This window comes from Arachis stenosperma, chromosome 2 (genome assembly GCF_014773155.1).
Source record: "Arachis stenosperma cultivar V10309 chromosome 2, arast.V10309.gnm1.PFL2, whole genome shotgun sequence".
NCBI classification, from domain to species: Eukaryota; Viridiplantae; Streptophyta; class Magnoliopsida; order Fabales; family Fabaceae; genus Arachis; species Arachis stenosperma.
In genome coordinates this window covers 88,266,718-88,287,450 of record NC_080378.1, presented here as the reverse complement: position 1 = coordinate 88,287,450, position 20,733 = coordinate 88,266,718, and the positions used below count along the sequence as shown (strand labels likewise).

General features: G+C 39.0%; 1 protein-coding gene across 1 annotated transcript; it reads right to left on the bottom strand.

Annotated features, from left to right (window-relative positions):
• Positions 1-1,306: 1,306 nt before the first annotated feature.
• Positions 1,307-2,206, bottom strand: LOC130963120 (uncharacterized mitochondrial protein AtMg00860-like). The gene is made up of 2 exons (XM_057889268.1): positions 1,930-2,206; positions 1,307-1,542 (listed from the first exon to the last, which is right to left on the bottom strand). Exons 1-2 carry the CDS (start codon positions 2,204-2,206, stop codon positions 1,307-1,309), a joined length of 513 nt encoding a protein of 170 aa, XP_057745251.1.
• Positions 2,207-20,733: the final 18,527 nt, after the last annotated feature.

Here is a 20,733-nt window from a genome sequence, read left to right as displayed (position 1 = left end):
GTTGGACTCAAGATCCCATGTATGATCCTTCACTCCGGCCTGACTCCAAGAAACTTTTACCAATAGAACTTCCTTTCTGCGCAGTTGCCTGACACTAATATCATCAATTCTTACTGAGGCCACTTGAAACGTGAAATTTTCTTTCAACTGAATCGAATCAGGCTCTAGTACATGAGTTACATTAGAAGTAAATTTTTGAAGCTGCGAAACATAGAATACCTCGTACAGGTTTGAAAGATGTGGCAGTAAAGCCATCTGATATGCCACTGGTCCAATCCTCCTCAGGATCTAAAATGAACTAATATAACGAGGGTTCAACTTTTTCACTTTTATCGCTCTATCCACTCCCGTAGTTGGAGTAACCCTTAGGAACACATGGTCAAAGGCTTTTGCCTCCAATCACCTAGCTTTTTTGACGACTCAGAGTGATAATAATTCTAGCTCGAATCTTTCTAATATGTTCCGTCGTCTCGACCACCAATCTAGACCCCTAACAAACTCAATTCGCCGGCTTCATACCAATATAATGGAGATTGGAATTTTCTCCCATAAAGAGCCTCATACAGAGTCATTCCAATACTCGCATGGTAACTATTATTGTACACAAACTCCACTAGCGACATATAACGATCCCAACTCATTGGTTGGTCCAGCACACAAGCTCTTAACATATCTTCCAGAGTTTGAATTGTCCTCTCTGATTGACCATCGATTTGAGGATGGTATACCATGCTTAAGCACAATTGAGTTCTGAATGCCTTCTGGAAATCTCCCCAAAACTGTGAAGTGAATCAAGGATCTCTATTCGACACTATGGTTGTAGACACACCATGCAATCTTACGATCTCCTTAATATACAACCTCGCCAATTCCTCTGAAGAATAAGTCATACGAAAGGGCAAGAAATGAGTGGACTTTGTCAATCTATCAAAAATTACCCACACCGCATCAAACCCCGCTCTAGTCTTCGGCAAGCCTGACACAAAATCCATAGAAATACCTTCCCACTTCCATTGGGGAATCTCCAAAGTTGCAATGTCCCTAATGCCTTCTGGTGTTCAATTTTCACTTTCTGACAAGTCAAACACTTAGACACGTGTACTACCACATCATTCTTCATTCCTAGCCACTAGAACATCGCCTTCAAATAATGATATATCTTAGTTGTTCCAAGGTAGATTGCAAATCTGCTCTTGTGAGCTTCTGACAACACTTCTTGTCTCAATTCTCCCATATTTGGCACACAAATCCTCCCCCTATACCTTCAAATCCCCTCTCTATCTTGGGTAACCTATCCTTGTTTCTTCTATCGAATCCCTTGCATAATCTTCTGCAACTCCTGATCACCCTGTTGAACTTTCTGAATCTCTGCCTTAAAATTCCTAGAGATGTGCAGCTGGTTTAAGCATACATTTCCAGCCACCTCTCTAACACCCAAGTTAAGATCTACAAGCTTTCTTTGCAACTCTTCTTCCTTAATAATCATCCACGCAACGCTTAAAGATTTTATACTTAATGCATCCACCACCACATTAGCTTTCCCTGGATGGTAGTTTAGTTCAAAGTCATAATTTTTCAGCAGCTCCATCCACCCCCTTGGGTGCATATTCAGTTCTTTCTGATAAAAAAGGTATTTCAAGCTCTTATGATCAGATAAGACTCAAAATTTAACTCCATATAGGTAGTGTCTCCACACTTTCAGCACAAACACAATCGCAGAAAGTTCCATGTTATGAGTTGGATAATTCAATTCATGCGGCCTTAGCTATCGTGAAGCATAGGCAACTACGTTCCGATGTTGCATCAGAACACACCCCAAACCTTTCAACGAAACATCACAATAAATCTCAAATGGCTCATGGTGTTCGGGCAACACAAGTATAGGCATTGTAATTAATTTCTCTTTCAGAGTCTAAAAACTATCCTCACATTCAGACGTCCACACGAACGGTGTATCCTTGCGAGTTAACTTGGTTATCGGCAATGCATTTTGCGAGAATTCCTTAATGAATCTCTGGTAATAACCAGCTAATCCTAAGAAACTTCTCTCCTCTATCACAGAGGTTGGTTGTCCCCATTCTGTCACTACTTCCACCTTAGCAAGATCCTTCGTTATACCTCCACGGCTCACTACATGCGCCAAAAATTTAACTTCCTCCTTCCAAAAGTCACACTTTGAAAGCTTTGTATAAAGCTTCCTCTCCATAGAATCTACAACATTATTCAAAAGTGTTATGCGTTCTCCGCCGTAGTTGTAGAATAGGTCAGGATATCAAAATAAACATGACAATAAACTTGTCTTGAAAGGGTTGGAATACTCTGTTCATGTAATCCACGAACACAGCAGGGACATTTGTCAACCCAAAAGACATCACTATGTACTCGTAGTGACCATAACGAGTTCATAAAGCTGTTTTTGGGATATCTTCTTCTCTCACCCTTATCTAATGATAACCAAACCTTAAGTCGATCTTAGAGAAAACTCGGGCTCCTTGCAACTAGGGCTGCACACGGATCGGATCAGATCGGATCGGATATAGCTTAAAATTCTATCCGATCCGCACTGCATTCATCGGATCGGATCGGATACGATATCCGCATTTTTTTAGGCTGGATCCGATCTGATTCGATCCGCAAGTATGCGGATCGGATCGGATCGGATATCGGGTATATCCGCATAATTAAAAAAAAAAACTATTTTAAGATTTTGTTAGGCTATTTTTACAAAAAAATCCAGAAATTTTATTTTTTATCTGTTTAAGCCTATTTACTCCTAGAATATTATCAATAATAGTTCTTTTGAATAATAAAAATAAAATAATAACACAAGATTTAAGTTTAATTATTCTAAGTTGAAGTACAACATAAAAAATTAAAAACAAAATATCATAAAATAACACACTAAAATTCATATCACATTAGGGTTTATTGTCTTAAACTATGTTATTTATATGTGATGTGTGGATATGCGGATTTGCGGATTGGATCCGCGGATATCACTGTCGAATCTGCAATCCGATCCGACCATAGTGCGGATCGGATCGGATCCGATCCGATGACTCTGCGGATCGGATAATATTTGTAAAATTCGGATCGGATGTGGATAATTACCGCGAATATGCGGATATTATCCGATCCATGTGCAACCCTACTTGCAACTGAAGCATCAGGTTGTCAATTCTTAAAAAAGGATTTTTTTTCATTATCACCTTGTTTAATTGTCTGTAGTCCACACACAAGCATATACTACCATCCTTCTTCTTCACCAATAAAATCGATGCTCCCCACGGGAAAATACTTGACCGAATAAAACTCTTATTCGTCAACTTCTCCAACTAAACCTTGAGTTTTGCCAACTCCAATGGCGACATCTTGTCTGGCACAATTGAGATTGGTTTGGCTCCAGGCATCAACTCTATTGCGAACTCTATTTCTCGAAGAAGGAGAAATTCATGTATTTTTTTGGAAAATACCTCAAAAAATTCACTCACTATCAGAATCTAACTTAAATTCTGCTCATCTCCCAACGAACTTGCAGCTAACAGCACAAATCTCTAACATTCACTCCTACTACAATTCATCACAATTGAGTTTAAATAGTAACCCTTTGCTACAATTGCCCCTTCTGACCCTTCAGTCATAGATTGAACCGAACCCTCAAAACAATATAATAATACGTGGTATTTTGACAACCAATCCAAATCCAAAATTAAGTCAAGTCTAGTCAGTGACAAGCATATCAAATCATGAATAAACTGTTTGTTTTTAATTCGAAAGGGTACTTGTTGACAACTTAGCCTAGTTACCAACTCTTTAGAGGCTAGTGTATGTACGTGTAAATCATAGGCTAAATCAGATATTTTCAACCCTAATTCATCAGCTTTCTCAAATGAAATAAATGAATGTGACTCCCCAGTATCATATAAAGCAGTTAAGAATTTGTTACCAATTTCACAGTTACCTTTGATCAAAGTGTTCGACCTAGCCGCACCATCCGCAGTCATAGTCAAAACCGGCCCTGTTGTTGAGCTATACCAACATCCTGATTCTTTTTCTCTGGACAATTTCTTGACATGTACCAGCTCTACCACAATAGTAACATAAGCCTCTACACGGAGTACTAGGATGATAACTTCCACACCTCTTACAAGTCAAGTCATTTTGAGGAACTTGAGCTTGCTTCCCTTTTCCTCTTCCTTTGTAATTGTTGTTATTGTTCCTTCGAAAGTTGTTCTGGCCTTGGATATATTGAGGCGCACAATTGTCTCTTTTGAAGTTTTGACTTCTCGGTGCATAACCTTTGCCTTGTTCCCTCTTATAGCATTCTCAGCAATCACCCTTCGCCAAAGCAGTCTTTCTTGAGCAATCTTCAATAACTCTGTTTTTGTTCACTAACTCGGAGAAGATTTGGATCTCCATAAGCACAACGACACTCATTATGTCATTCTGAAGACCACCTTCATATTTAATACATGTCTAATCTTTAAACCCTTCCGAAGCACCTTGACACACTTTCAAAAATCAACATAACTCCTCAAATTTGCTGGTGTATTCTTTCACCATCATAGAACCCTGCTTCAACTGCATAAGCTCTAACTCTTTAGCCGCCCTAACTGAGCTCGAAAAGTATTTCTTATAAAATTCAACTTCAAAATCATCCAAAGTTATTATAGCATCACCTTGCTGTAGTAGACGACTAGCTCCCTACCACCGGAATCGTACTTCTCCCTCAAACTTATACACGGAAAATTTCACATATTGCTCCTCTGGAACGTGCTAAGCTTGCAGAGCCCTTTCCATGGCTAAGAACCAGTTATCCACTTCAGTCAGATTAGTTGTACCCCTGAAAGTTGGTGGATTTACCTTCAAAAAAGCAGCTAACGTCATTAGCCCTCCATTAGTCCCATTGCCACAATTTTTTCCATTGCCATTACTAGCCTGCTACTCCAGCATTCAGCAGTGGCCTGCATAGCAGAACCCATATTCTCTAATGCGGCCATAAATTTCACCAGGTTATTGCCGGTCGGTTCTGGTTCCACATTACCTCTCCGTCCTCTCCCTCGACCATGTTCGCATCCACGAGACGCCATTCAGGTTCTGTTCACACCAAACAATTAAGATTAACTTGATCAGTCAAAATATCTTAAGTCTAGTGCTTCAAAGTCCCAAAAGTATGCTCATGAACATGCTATGTTTATCAAGTAGATATTCTAAATAGTATTTACACATAATTCAGAGTATGCTCTAAAGCATAGTCAGTCCATTCCTCAGGCTCTACGTGAACGAACTACTCTGATACCATAATGTAACACTCTACCACACAAAGCTGTATGCCATAGTTTTAAATCAGAGATGGTGTGGCATTATGACGTATAAAAGCAAAAATACATACATATATTTGAAAGATAAAATATAGCTAGGAGCCTGTGAAGAAAGAAAACAGAAAAATGTCATACTGCACTTGAAAACGTTGAAGAAAACAAGCATGGTATATAGAAAAGAGCGAGACATATAAATATATACATAAGATTCAGAAAGATACATAACAACACTAGTCATGACCTACAAAGATAAGGCCAGCTAGATAGTATAATACAACCTGTTTCTCCATAATCAACCTCTAAGAGGGATATATAGTTACAATATACAAAAATGGAGAATAACAACATCTAAAGCAAAATAAAAAGTCCCAAAAGATAGTCTTCGCATTCGAGAAAAAACCAGCACTCTTAACGAGGTGTATCGCATCCTGCATCTGTAAAATAAATAATTCCCAAAACGAGTGAGAACCAAAAGGTTCCCAGTAGGGTAATAATTTCAAATAGAGATAATGTAAAAAGATATAAACCAGCTAGGCAATCCTATACTCCGATCAACCCAAAGTTCAAGCCTAGCGTCCTTTCTAAATCAAATAAGGTAATCAGAAACTAAATATCACCTAATTAGTGCTCTCAAATTTCCGATTTTTCTCAATACAAGTCATTAGTATTCTCATTATCACAATGGTTTAAACTCAGTAATTTAGTATCAAAATTCAGTTTTTCACATCACATCAGGAACTACCATCAGCGTCACCACCACTATCATAAGGGATCTTTTAGTTGTCCAAACAAATACAAAATAATAAAAAATACACAAATAGAGAGAACAGATAGAGCAATTAGATCAAATAGCATACAAATACAGTTATTAAATAAGGCAAGCCAAATACAAGATGCACACCTAATCAATACACACAAATGCAAATGATGCATATCTGCCCTATGGTCAATGAGTTCATCTGTCAGTCATACAGCTAAACCCGACATATCCGGTAGCGAACCTTGGACAGTCCTTCGGTGCGCGCATCTCCAAGAGGTATTCACTTCTCTTGGAGGAATCATCCGGAAAGGTATATGTGTTTGGCCACATCTTGCGATGGAGGATTGGTGCACGAAATTGTGATCAATACTTTTCACAACTCAAATAATCCCTAGTAACGAATCCAAAAACTTGGCGTTCAATACCATGGCATAAACACAACTTCGCACAACTAACCAGCAAGTGCACTGGGTCGTCCAAGTAATAAACCTTACGCGAGTAAGGGTCGATCCCACGGAGATTGTTGGTATGAAGCAAGCTATGGTCACCTTGTAAATCTTAGTCAGGCGGACTCAAATGGTTATGGATGATATATGAATAAAACATAAAGATAAAGATAGAGATACTTATGTAATTCATTGGTGAGAACTTTGGATAAGCGAATGGAGATGCTTTGTCCCATCCGTCTCTCTGCTTTCCTACTGTCTTCATCCAATCCTTCTTACTCCTTTCCATGGCAAGCTGTATGTTGGGCATCACCGTTGTCAATGGCTACAGTCCCGTCCTCTCTGTGGAAATGTTCAACACACCCTGTCACGGCACGGCTATCCAGCTGTCGGTTCTTGATCATGTCAGAATAGAATCCAGTGATTCTTTTGCGTCTGTCACTAACGCCCCATAATCGCGAGTTTGAAGCTCGTCACAGTCATTCAATCATTGAATCCTACTCAGAATACCACAGACAAGGTTTAGACCTTCCGGATTCTCTTGAATGCTGCCATCAATTCTAGCTTATACCACGAAGATTTCGGTTAAAGAATCCAAGAGATAAACATTCAAGCCTTGTTTGCTTGTAGAACGGGAGTGGTTGTCAGGCACGCGTTCATAAGTGAGAATGATGATGAGCGTCACATAATTATCACATTCATCAAGTTCTTGAGAGCGAATGAATATCTTGGAATAAGAACAAGCTGAATTGAATAGAAGAACAATAGTAATTGCATTAATACTCGAGGTACAGCAGAGCTCCACACCTTAATCTATGGTGTGTAGAAACTCCACCGTTGAAAATACATAAGAACAAGGTCTAGGCATGGCCGAATGGCCAGCCTCCCAATGATCTAAGAACTAGACGTCCAAAGATGATCTAGAGATCTGAAGTGATCAAAAGATGAAAATACAATAGCAAAAGGTCCTACTTATAGGGAACTAGTAGCTTAAGAATTACAAAGATGAGTAAATGACATAAAAATCCACTTCCGGACCCACTTGGTGTGTATTTGGGCTGAGCATTGAAGCATTTTCGTGTAGAGACTCTTCTTGGAGTTAAACGCCAGCTTTTGTGCCAGTTTGGGCGTTTAACTCCCATTCCTGTGCCAGTTCCGGCGTTTAACGCCGGGCATTCTTGAGCTGATTTGGAACGCCGGTTTGGGCCATCAAATCTTGGGCAAAGTATGGACTATTATACGTTGCTGGAAAGCCCAGGATGTCTACTTTCCAACGCCATTGAGAGCGCGCCAATTGGGCTTCTGTAGCTCCAGAAAATCCACTTTGAGTGCAGGGAGGTCAGAATCCAATATCATCTGTAGTCCTTTTCAGTCTCTGAATCAGATTTTTGCTCAGGTCCCTCAATTTCAGCCAGAAAATACCTGAAATCATAGAAAAATACACAAACTCATAGTAAAGTCCAGAAAAGTGAATTTTAACTAAAAACTAATAAAAATATACTAAAAACTAACTAAAACATACTAAAAACAATGCCAAAAAGCGTATAAATTATCCGCTCATCACAACACCAAACTTAAATTGTTGCTTGTCCCCAAGCAACTGAAAATCAAATAAGATAAAAAGAAGAGAATATGCAATGAATTCCAAAAACATCTATGAAGATCAGTATTAATTAGATGAGCGGGGCTTTTAGCTTTTTGCCTCTGAACAGTTTTGGCATCTCACTTTATCCTTTGAAATTCAGAATGATTGGCTTCTTTAGGAACTCAGAATCCAGATAGTGTTATTGATTCTCCTAGTTAAGTATGATAATTCTTGAACACAGCTACTTTATGAGTCTTGGCCGTGGCCCAAAGCACTCTGTCTTTCAGTATTACCACCGGATACATACATGCCACAGACACATAATTGGGTGAACCTTTTCAAATTGTGACTCAGCTTTGCTAAAGTCCCCAATTAGAGGTGTCCAGGGTTCTTAAGCACACTCTTTTTGCCTTGGATCACAACTTTATTTCTTTCTTTTTCTTTCTTTTTCTCTTTCTCCCTTTTTTTTCGTTTTTTTTTTTCGCTTCTTCTTTTTTTTTTGTATTCACTGCTTTTTCTTGCTTCAAGAATCATTTTTATGATTTTTCAGATCCTCAGTAACATGTCTCCTTTTTCATCATTCTTTCAAGAGCCAACAATTTTAACATTCATGAACAACAAATTCAAAAGACATATGCACTGTTTAAGCATACATTCAGAGAACAAAAGTATTGCCACCACATCAAAATAATTAATCTGTTATAAAATTCAAAATTCATGCAATTCTTCTCTTTTTCAATTAAGAACATTTTTCATTCAAGAAAGGTGATGGATTCATAGGACATTCATAACTTTAAGGCATAGACACTAAGATACTAATGATCATAAGACACAAACATAGATAAACATAAGCATAAATTTTCGAAAAACAGAAAAATAAAGAACAAGGAGATTAAAGAACGGGTCCACCTTGGTGATGGCGGCTTGTTCTTCCTCTTGAAGGTCTTATGGAGTGCTTGAGCTCCTCAATGTCTCTTCCTTGCCTTTGTTGCTCCTCTCTCATGATTCTTTGATCTTCTCTAATTTCATGGAGGAGGATGGAATATTCTTGGTGCTCCACCCTTAGTTGTCCCATGTTGGAACTCAATTCTCCTAGGGAGGTGTTGATTTGCTCCCAATAGTTTTGTGGAGGAAAGTGCATCCCTTGAGGTATCTCAGGGACTTCATGATGAGTGGGGTCTCTTGTTTGCTCCATCCTTTTCTTAGTGATGGGCTTGTCCTCATCAATGGGGATGTCTCCTTCTATGTCAACTCCAACTGAATAACAGAGGTGACAAATGAGATGAGGAGAGGCTAACCTTGCCAAGGTAGAGGACTTGTCCGCCATCTTATAGAGTTCTTGGGCTATAACCTCATGAACTTCCACTTCCTCTCCAATCATGATACTATGAATCATGATGGCTCGGTCTATAGTAACTTCGGACCGGTTGCTAGTGGGAATGACTGAGCGTTGGATAAACTCCAACCATCCCCTAGCCACGGGTTTGAGGTCATGCCTTCTTAGTTGAACCGGCTTCCCTCTTGAATCTCTCTTCCATTGGGCGCCCTCTTCACAGATGTCTATGAGGACTTGGTCCAACCTTTGATCAAAGTTGACCCTTCTAGTGTAAGGGTGTTCATCTCCTTGCATCATGGGCAAGTTGAATGCCAACCTTACATTTTCCGGGCTAAAATCTAAGTATTTCCTCCGAACCATTGTAAGCCAATTCTTTGGGTCCAGGTTCACACTTTGATCATGGTTCTTGGTGATCCATGCATTGGCATAGAACTCTTGAACCATTAAGATTCCGACTTGTTGAATAGGGTTGGTAAGAACTTCCCAACCTCTTCTTCGAATCTCATGTCGGATCTCCGGATATTCACTCTTTTTGAGTTTGAAAGGGACCTCGGGGATCACCTTCTTCAAGGCCACAACTTCATAGAAGTGGTCTTGATGCACCCTTGAGATGAATCTCTCCATCTCCCATGACTCGGAGGTGGAAGCTTTTGCCTTCCCTTTCCTCTTTCTAGAGGTTTCTCCGGCCTTGGATGCCATAAATGGTTATGGAAAAACAAAAAGCAATGCTTTTACCACACCAAACTTAAAAGGTTTGTTCGTCCTCGAGCAAAAGAAGAAAAAAGAGAGTAGAAGAAGAAGAAATGGAGGAGATGGATGTGGCTTTGTGGTTCAGCCAAAAGGGGGGAGAAGTAGTGTTTAGGGTGTGTGAAAATGAAGGAGTGAAGATGGGTTTATATAGGGGTGAAGAGAGGGATAGGGTTCGGCCATTATGGGTGGGTTTGGGAGGGAAAATGGTTTGAATTTGAATGGTGAGGTAGGTGGGGTTTTATGAAGGATGGATGTGAGTGGTGAAGAGAAAGATGGGATTTGATAGGTGAAGGGTTTTTGGGGAAGAGGTGTTGAGGTGATTGGTGAATGGGTGAAGAAGAAAAGAGAGGGTGGTGGGGTAGGTGGGGATCCTGTGGGGTCCACAGATCCTGAGGTGTCAAGAAAAATTCAACCCTGCACCAAGTGTTGTGCAAAAATGTACCCTTTGCCAATTCTGGCGTTAAACGCCGGGCTGGTGCCCATTTCTGGCGTTTAACGCCAGGTGCTTGCCCTTTTCTGGCGTCTAACGCCAGTCTGGTGCCCCTTTCTGGCGTTAAACGCCCAGAATGGTGCCAGACTGGGCGTTAAACGCCCATTTGCTAACTTCACTAGCGTTTAAATGCCAGCAAGTTCTCCTCCAGGGTGTGCTGTTTTTCTTTCTGTTTTTCATTCTGTTTCTGCTTTTTCAATTTATTTTGTGACTTCTCATGATCATCAACCTACAGAAAACATAAAATAACAAAGGAAAATAGATAAAATATAACATTGGGTTGCCTCCCAACAAGCGCTTCTTTAATGTCAGTAGTTTGACAGAGGGCTCTCATGGAGCCTCACAGATACTCAGAGCAATGTTGGAACCTCCCAACACCAAACTTAGAGTTTGAATGTAGGGGTTCAACACCAAACTTAGAATTTGGTTGTGGCCTCCCAACACCAAACTTAGAGTTTGACTGTGGGGGCTCTGTTTGACTCTGTTTTGAGAGAAGCTCTTCATGCTTCCTCTCCATGGTGACAGAGGGATATCCTTGGGCCTTAAACACAAAGGATTCTTCATTCACTTGAATGATCAGTTCACCTCTATCAACATCAATCACAGCCTTTGCTGTGGCTAGGAAGGGTCTGCCAAGGATGATGGATTCATCCATGCACTTCCCAGTCTCTAGGACTATAAAATCAGTAGGGATGTAATGGTCTTCAATCTTCACCAAAACATCCTCTACAAGTCCATAAGCTTGTTTTCTTGAATTGTCTGCCATCTCTAGTGAGATTCTTGCAGCTTGTACCTCAAAGATCCATAGCTTCTCCATTACAGAGAGAGGCATGAGGTTCACACTTGACCCTAAGTCACACAGAGCCTTCTTAAAGGTCATGGTGCCTATGGTACAAGGTATTGAAAACTTCCCAGGATCTTGTCTCTTTTAAGGTAATCTCTGCCTAGACAAGTCATCCAGTTCTTTGGTGAGCAAAGGAGGTTCATCTTCCCAAGTCTCATTACCAAATAACTTGTCATTTAGCTTCATGATCGCTCCAAGGTATTTAGCAACTTGCTCTTCAGTGACATACTCATCCTCTTCAGAGGAAGAATACTCATCAGAGCTCATGAATGGCAGAAGTAAATCCAATGGAACCTCTATGGTCTCAATGTGAGCTTCAGATTCCCATGGTTCCTCATTAGGGAACTCATTGGAGGCCAGTGGACGTCCATTGAGGTCTTCCTCAGTGGCGTTCACTGCCTCTCCCTCCTCTCCAAATTCGGCCATGTTAATGGCCTTGCATTCTCCTTTTGGGTTCTCTTCTGTATTGCTTGGAAGAGTACTAGGAGGGAGTTCAGTAATTTTCTTGCTCAGCTGTCCCACTTGTGCCTCCAAGTTTCTAATGGAGGACCTTGTTTCAGTCATGAAACTTTGAGTGGTTTTGATTAGATCAGAGACCATGGTTGCTAAGTCAGAGTGGTTCTGCTTAGAATTCTCTGTCTGTTGCTGAGAAGATGATGGAAAAGGCTTGCCATTGCTAAACCTATTTCTTCCACCATTATTATTGTTGAAACCTTGTTTAGGTCTCTGTTGATCCTTCCATGAGAGATTTGGATGATTTCTCCATGAAGAATTATAGGTGTTTCCATAGGGTTCTCCCATGTAATTCACCTCTTCCATTGAAGGGTTCTCAGGATCATAAGCTTCTTTTTCAGATGAAGCATCCTTAGCACTGCTTGGTGCATTTTGCATTCCAGACAGACTTTGAGAAATCAAATTGACTTGCTGAGTCAATATCTTGTTTTGAGCCAATATGGCATTCAGAGTATCAATCTCAAGAACTCCTTTCTTCTGATTTGTCCCATTATTCACAAGATTCCTTTCAGAAGTGTACATGAATTGGTTATTTGCAACCATTTCAATTAGTTCTTGAGCTTCTGTAGGCGTCTTCTTCAGATGAAGAGATCCTCCAGCAGAGATATCCAAAGACATCTTGGACAGTTCAGAGAGACCATCATAGAAAATACCTATGATGCTCCATTCAGAAAGCATGTCAGAGGGACACTTTCTGATCAATTGTTTGTATCTTTCCCAAGCTTCATAGAGGGATTCTCCTTCCTTCTGTCTGAAGGTTTGGACTTCCACTCTAAGCTTACTCAATTTTTGAGGTGGAAAGAACTTTGCCAAGAAGGCATTGACTAGCTTTTCCCAAGACTTCAGGCTTTCTTTAGGTTGTGAGTCCAACCATATTCTAGCTCTGTCTCTTACAGCAAAAGGGAATAGCATAAGTCTGTAGACCTCAGGGTCAACCCCATTAGTCTTGACAGTGTCACAGATTTGCAAGAATTCAGCTAAAAACTGATGAGGATCTTCCAATGGAAGTCCATGGAACTTGCAATTCTGTTGCATTAGAGAAACTAATTGAGGCTTAAGCTCAAAGTTGTTTGCTCCAATGGCAGGGATAGAGATGCTTCTCCCATAGAAGTCGGGAGTAGGTGCAGTAAAGTCACCCAGCACCTTCCTTGCATTGTTGGCATTATTGTTGTTTTCGGCTGCCATGGGTTCTTCTTCTTTGAAGATTTCTGTTAGGTCCTCTACAGAGAGTTGTGCCTTAGCTTCTCTTAGCTTTCGCTTTAAGGTCCTTTCAGGTTCAGGGTCAGCTTCAACAAGAATGCTTTTGTCTTTGCTCCTGCTCATATGAAAGAGATGTGAACAAGAAAAATGTGGAATCCTCTATGTCACAGTATAGAGATTCCTTGAGATGTCAGAGGAACAGAAAAATAGAAGGAAGAGGTAGAAGAATTCGAACTTTAGTGAGATAGAGTTCGAATTGTGCATTGAAGAGGAGTGGTATTCCATAAATAGAAGGATGTGAGAAGAGGGGAAGAGGTTTTTCGAAAATTAATTAAAAGATTTTAAAAATATTTTGAAAAATACTAATTGATTTTTGAAAAACAAGAGTGGAAAAGAACTCAAGTAATTTTTTTTGAAAAAGATTTTGAAATTAGAAATCTAAAAGATATGATTGAAAACTATTTTGAAAAAGATGTGATTAAAAAGATATGATTTGAAAAACAATTTGAAAAGATTTGATTTTAAAAATTAATGACTTGCCTAACAAGAAAAGATATGATTCAAACATTAAACCTTCCTCAACAGAAAAGGCAACATACTTGAAATGTTCAATCAAATCATTAATTGTTAGCAAGTATCTTTAAAATTGGAAAGAAATTGATTTTGAAAAAGATTTGATTTTGAAAAACTTTGAAAACTTGAAAAAAAACAAAATCTTCCCTCTTATGCCATCCTGGCGTTAAACGCCCAGAATGGTGCACATTCTGGCGTTTAACGCCCAAAGCACTACCCTTTTGGGCATTAAACGCCCAGCCAGGTATCCTGGCTGGCGTTTAAACGCCAGTTTTTCCTTCTTCACTGGGCGTTTTGAACGCTCAGCTTTTTCTGTATAATTCCTCTGCTGCATGTACTGAATCTTCAGTTCCCTGTATTATTGACTTGAAAATAGAACCAAGATCAAATAAACAATGCATGCAAGACACCAAACTTAAAATGAGACTAGTGTCTCAATAAGAAACATAACATACTTTTGGTTTTTATGATTTTGTAATTTTTTTGGTTTTTTTCGAAAATTAAGTGGAAAAGAAAATAAAGGTATCAAAATTCTTAATGAGAATTCCAGTAATCATGCAATGTTAGTCTAAAGCTTCAGTCTAAAGGAATTAGACATGGGTAGCCAAGCTTCAGCAGGACATTGCATTCAAGAGCTAAATTGATGAGAATCAATCAGCTTTGGTGATGATAAGAACATCACCTTGAAACACTGGAATTCATTCTTAAGAACTCTGAAGAAAAATACCTAATCTAAGCAACAAGATGAACCGTCAGTTGTCCATACTCGAAACAATCCCCGGCAACAGCGCCAAAAACTTGGTGCACGAAATTGTGATCAATACTTTTCACAACTCAAATAATCCATAGTAATGAATCCAAAAACTTGGCGTTCAATACCATGGCATAAACACAACTTCGCACAACTAACCAGCAAGTGCACTGGGTCGTCCAAGTAATAAACCTTACGCGAGTAAGGGTCGATCCCACGGAGATTGTTGGTATGAAGCAAGCTATGGTCACCTTGTAAATCTTAGTAAGGCGGACTCAAATGGTTATGGATGATATATGAATAAAACATAAAGATAAAGATAGAGATACTTATGTAATTCATTGGTGAGAACTTCAGATAAGCGAATGGAGATGCTTTGTCCCTTCCGTCTCTCTGCTTTCCTACTGTCTTCATCCAATCTTTCTTACTCCTTTCCATGGCAAGCTGTATGTTGGGCATCACCGTTGTCAATGGCTACAGTCCCGTCCTCTCAGTGGAAATGTTCAACGCACCCTGTCATGGCACGGCTATCCAGCTGTCGGTTCTCGATCATGTCGGAATAGAATCCAGTGATTCTTTTGCATCTGTCACTAACGCCCCATAATCGCGAGTTTGAAGCTCGTCACAGTCATTCAATCATTGAATCCTACTCAGAATACCACAGACAAGGTTTAGACCTTCCGGATTCTCTTGAATGCCACCATCAATTCTAGCTTATACCACGAAGATTCCGGTTAAAGAATCCAAGAGATAAACATTCAAGCCTTGTTTGCTTGTAGAACGGGAGTGGTTGTCAGGCACGCGTTCATAAGTGAGAAAGATGATGAGCGTCACATAATCATCACATTCATCAAGTTCTTGAGAGCAAATGAATATCTTGGAATAAGAACAAGCTGAATTGAATAGAAAAACAATAGTAATTGCATTAATACTCGAGGTACAGCAGAGCTCCACACCATAATCTATGGTGTGTAGAAACTCCACCGTTGAAAATACATAAGAACAAGGTCTAGACATGGCCGAATGGCCAGCCTCCCAATGATCTAAGAACTAGACGTCCAAAGATGATCTAGAGATATGAAGTGATCAAAAGATGAAAATACAATAGCAAAAGGTCCTACTTATAGGGAACTAGTAGCTTAAGAATTACAAAGATGAGTAAATGACATAAAAATCCACTTTCGGGCCCACTTGGTGTGTATTTGGGCTGAGCATTGAAGCATTTTCGTGTAGAGACTCTTCTTGGAGTTAAACGCCAGCTTTTGTGCCAGTTTGGGCGTTTAATTCCCATTTGATGAGCGGATAATTTATACGCTTTTTGGCATTGTTTTTAGGTAGTTTTTAGTAAGTTCAAGCTACTTTTAGGGATGTTTTCATTAGTTTTTATGTTAAATTCACATTTCTGGACTTTACTATGAGTTTGTGTGTTTTTCTGTGATTTCAGGTAAATTCTGACTGAAATTGAGGGACTTGAGCAAAACTCTGAGAGAGGCTGACAAAAGGACTGCTGATGCTGTTGGAATCTGACCTCCCTGCACTCGAAATGGATTTTCTGGAGCTACAGAACTCCAATTGGCGCGCTCTCAACGGCGTTGGAAAGTAGACATCCAGGGATTTCCAGCAATATATAATAGTCCATACTTTATTCGGAAATTGACGACGTAACTTGGCATTGAACGCCAAGTTCATACTGCTGTCTGGAGTTAAACGCCAGAAAAACGTCATGATCCGGAGTTGAACGCCCAAAACACGGCCCAAACATACACCAAGTGGGCCCCGGAAGTGAATTTATGCATCAATTACTTACTCATGTAAACCCTAGGAGCTAGTTGATTATAAATAGAACATTTAACTAATGTATTTGATATCTTTGATCATTCGGTCTTGTGACCACATGGGGGCTGGCCTTTCGGCCATGCCTGAACCTCTCACTTATGTATTTTCAACGGTGGATTTTCTGCACACCATAGATTAAGGGTGTGGAGCTCTGCTGTACCTCAAGTATTAATGCAATTCTATTTTCTTTTATTCAAATCTCTCTTATTCTTATTCCAAGATATTCATTCGTACCCAAGAACATGATGAATGTGATGATTATATGACCCTCATTATCATTCTCACTTATGAACGCGCGTGATTGACAACCACTTCCGTTCTACATGCAACAGAGCTTGAATGTGTATCTCTTAGATTCCCCAACAGAATCTTCGTGGTATAAGCTAGATAGATGGTGGCATTTATGAGGATCCGGAAAGTCTCACCTTGTCTGTGGTATTCCGAGTAGGATCCTGGGAATCCGGAAAGTCTAACCTTGTCTGTGGTATTCCGAGTAGGATTCTGGTAATGAATGACTGTGACGTGCTTCAGACTTGCAAGTGCTGGGCGTTAGTGACAGACGCAAAAGAATCAAGGGATTCTATTCCAGTAGGCGCGGGAACCAACCAGTGATTAGCCGTGCTGTGACAGAGCGCGTGAGCGTAGTTTTCACTGCGAGGATGGGATGTAGCCTTCGGCCAGGTGAGGCCTCCAGACGATTAGCCATGCGAGTGACAGCCGCAGAGGACCATTTTCCCGAGAGGATTCAAAGTAGCCATCGTTGAACGGTGAACCCCTATACACAGCTTGCCATGGAAAGGAGTAAGAAGGATTGAGTTGAAGCAGTAGGAGAGCAGGCGTTCTTGAGCCATACAGTATCTCCATTCGCTTATCTGAAATTTCCACCAATAAATCTGCATAAGTATTCTATCCCTTTTATTATTTCTATTTTATTATTTCTATTTTCGAACCCATAAACAAATTTAATCTGCCTGACTGAGATTTACAAGGTGACCATAGCTTGCTTCATACCAACAATCTCTGTGGGATCGACCCTTACTCACGTAAGGTTTATTACTTAGACGACCCAGTACACTTGCTGGTTAGTTGAACGGAGTTGTGAAAAGAAAGTGCTGAGTTAGATTTCTTTTTGGCACATGCCAAAGAATCATCAATTAAGGATCACAATTTCGTCCACCACCATTCCTGTGCCAGTTCCGGCGTTTAACGCCGGGCATTCTTGAGCTGATTTGGAACGCCAGTTTGGGCCATCAAATCTTGGGCAAAGTATGGACTATTATACATTGCTGGAAAGCCCAGGATGTCTACTTTCCAACGCCGTTAAGAGCGCGCCAATTGGGCTTCTGTAGCTCCAAAAAATCCACTTCGAGTACAGGGAGGTCAGAATCCAACAGCATCTGCAGTCCTTTTCAGTCTCTGAATCAGATTTTTGCTCAGGTCCCTCAATTTTAGCCAGAAAATACCTGAAATCACAGAAAAGCACACAAACTCATAGTAAAGTCCAGAAAAGTGAATTTTAACTAAAAACTAATAAAAATATACTAAAAACTAACTAAAACATACTAAAAACATACTAAAAACAAGGCCAAAAAGCATATAAATTATCCGCTCATCAAGGATCAACAAAGTCTTAAATCTCAACTCGGAGCAAGTGGGGCGAACCACTACATCTATCCAGGGAGTTCCAATCCTCAACCCAAAACAAGTGAGGCAAACCACACCGTTGCATCTACTCAAGGAGGTATCATATCAATCAAATTTAATTCATTACGCAAGCAGGATAACACACAGATCTGGCCATAAATAGATATTTAATTAATACACAAGCGGGATATCATTCTCGAGCCTAAAAACAAGTTGTCAAACCTTAATTAGGGGTTATGGAAGTTTATAAGCTGTCGAAAAAATCAAACAGTCAAAAACAGAGTTTAAATGTGAAAACAGGACTTATGCATACGCATCACCCTTATGCGTACGCATACCCCTCGTGAGTACGCACGAGCCTTATTGCCCATTCTGTGCTATGCGCACGCACCATAGTGTGCGTGGGCACGCATATCAGAAATTCTGGTTTTCTGCATAATCTCAGAATTCAATATTTTATACTAGTTTTCATTCATCCATATCTTTCTCTATAAAATTTTGATTTTTTCATTTTTAAACTATTTTAAAGATTTTTTAGCTAGCTTTGATTTGAGATAAATTTTGTACAAATCCAAGCTACGAGTGCCAAGTTATGGCGTGCCAAAGTTGTTTAAAATTCTGTTTTTACCAATTTTATCAATTTGTCCACTTTCACCAAATTCAGTTCAATTCATTTTCAAACCATTCTAAAACCTCTTCTATGCATTTCAACATTCACTCATTATCTTATATCCATTCCACACCTAACCAAACAAGCTCCAACATAATCATTCCAATTTCATAATTTTTCCATCAAAATCAGACTAACAAGTTATTCATATAATCAAATCCTCATCAATCCAACAATAATTCACTCATGGCAAATTCATCACTTACCGTGTCTTACCATATAGGGGATATCTCACTCTATCTCAATTTTTGGCCTAATTCTCTACCAATCAATATATTAAGGATCATACCACAACATTCATTTATAACCTTAAATCTATATAATCATACATAGCTCACCCAACACACAATTTATACAATTAACTATATCACAATCCATCATCAACATCTTCATTCAACGCTAATCTAGGGGCAACAAACCTAGGTTTTCACATAGTCTTACATAATGCCTATCCAAAATCAAGACCTGTACCTTCGTTGACGGTGGTCTCAACCTCGAAAACTCTTCTTCAGCAATTCCCATCTTCACCAGCTTAAACTCCACCAATTCCACACCAAAGTGATCCAAGGAGTCCAATCATGTACAAAATTCACCAGGCAAGATCCGCTTCACCTCAAAATCAATCTAAACAAGCTCTATTCCATCTAATCACAAAATTTTTACATAATTCATATCATGTTCATAACTCAAATTTAAACTAAATAATGAAAAAAAACTCTCTTACCTTATTCTTTGTATCCTTGGTTCAAAGCCTTACTAGAACTCAAGATTAAACATCCACTAAACATAAAAAATTCGATTTTTTTTAACACCCAAACCAAAATACAAAAGTGAAAGAGAAAAGAAGAACAGGGAAACAATTTCAATTCTTACTAGAATGGTTACATTGAATCAAAGAGCACAGCAAGCGCGACGTGTGGCCGCAAACGAGTCTTCGATCAAAGCTACGGATTAGAAGTTATGGATAAAAGAAGGTGATGATGAATAGTATTTTAGGGCTTTTGGTTACTCTCTCCTTCTCTTCTCCGTGGAACTCAATGAAGAAAGAGAAAATGCTGAATCTTGGCTTGTACAGGGGAGTTATGTATGTAGACTTGGGCCCAACATAGGCCTAGTTCACTTGTTTTAGTTTATTAGTCCAATTTTAGACCAAAATCTCTAAAATTAGTATTTTAATTCGTATTTTAAATTTTTTTATTTTTTTAATTGTGAAATTTTAAATTTTTAATCCTTTTTATTCATAATCAATTTATTAGTTAATTATTCATTATTTAATTGGGTTTTACGTATAAAGTAAAAAGGAACAACATAGTTTAATGGCAAGAGGAGCATGCAATAACAAGGAGGCTCTAGGTTCAAACCACATCTTCAACAATTTTAAAATTTTCTCTAGCACGATTCGGTTGGATACCAGACCAGTTGTAAATTTGGTTCATTAATTTTTCAGTCGAACCGGTCGGTCTAGTCCAATTCTTACAACTATGTACTCATCAGGTATTTGTACTTGGTTATTGATATCTAATTCATCTTATTACAATATTATTTTAACAAAAATAGATCAATAAAATTACTTTATTACTTTTGCTGCGTGTTATAAATACATAAAAGTCTTTCACAATGTGTCTGATATAAAAAGAACCTCTGATAAAAATTCATATTTTTGCACCACCAAAGATTTTAAATTGCCAAATAAATTATGATGTTCTTTAACATACCAAAAGTCTCTCAACTCTAGATAATTAGACAAGGTCAAATGTCTGAATCTATAAAATGATACCTGTTTAATAAAATTTAAATATTAGCAGACAGAAAAGAAAAAAGAAAAACATAGTAACGAGAAAAGTATGGTCAAACAACATTTAAGCATGCATGTGTGTGGATCTTGTTGCTATGATTTCTCCTTAACTAAAAGTCAACGATACATATAGGAGAAATTTAATTAAAATGATAATTAAGACAAACCTTATCTTCAAACATCTATCTTATTTATTGTTCCATTCAAGTCTGCCTCCAA

Coding starts and splice junctions, on each gene's coding strand:
- LOC130963120 (XM_057889268.1), bottom strand. CDS start 2,206: ATGGAGAGGAAGCTTTATACAAAGCTTTCAAAGTGTGACTTTTGGAAG. Junction 1,543..1,929: donor GTTCGTGTGGACGTCTGAAT/GTGAGGATAGTT, acceptor ACTACCATCCAG/GGAAAGCTAATGTGGTGGTG.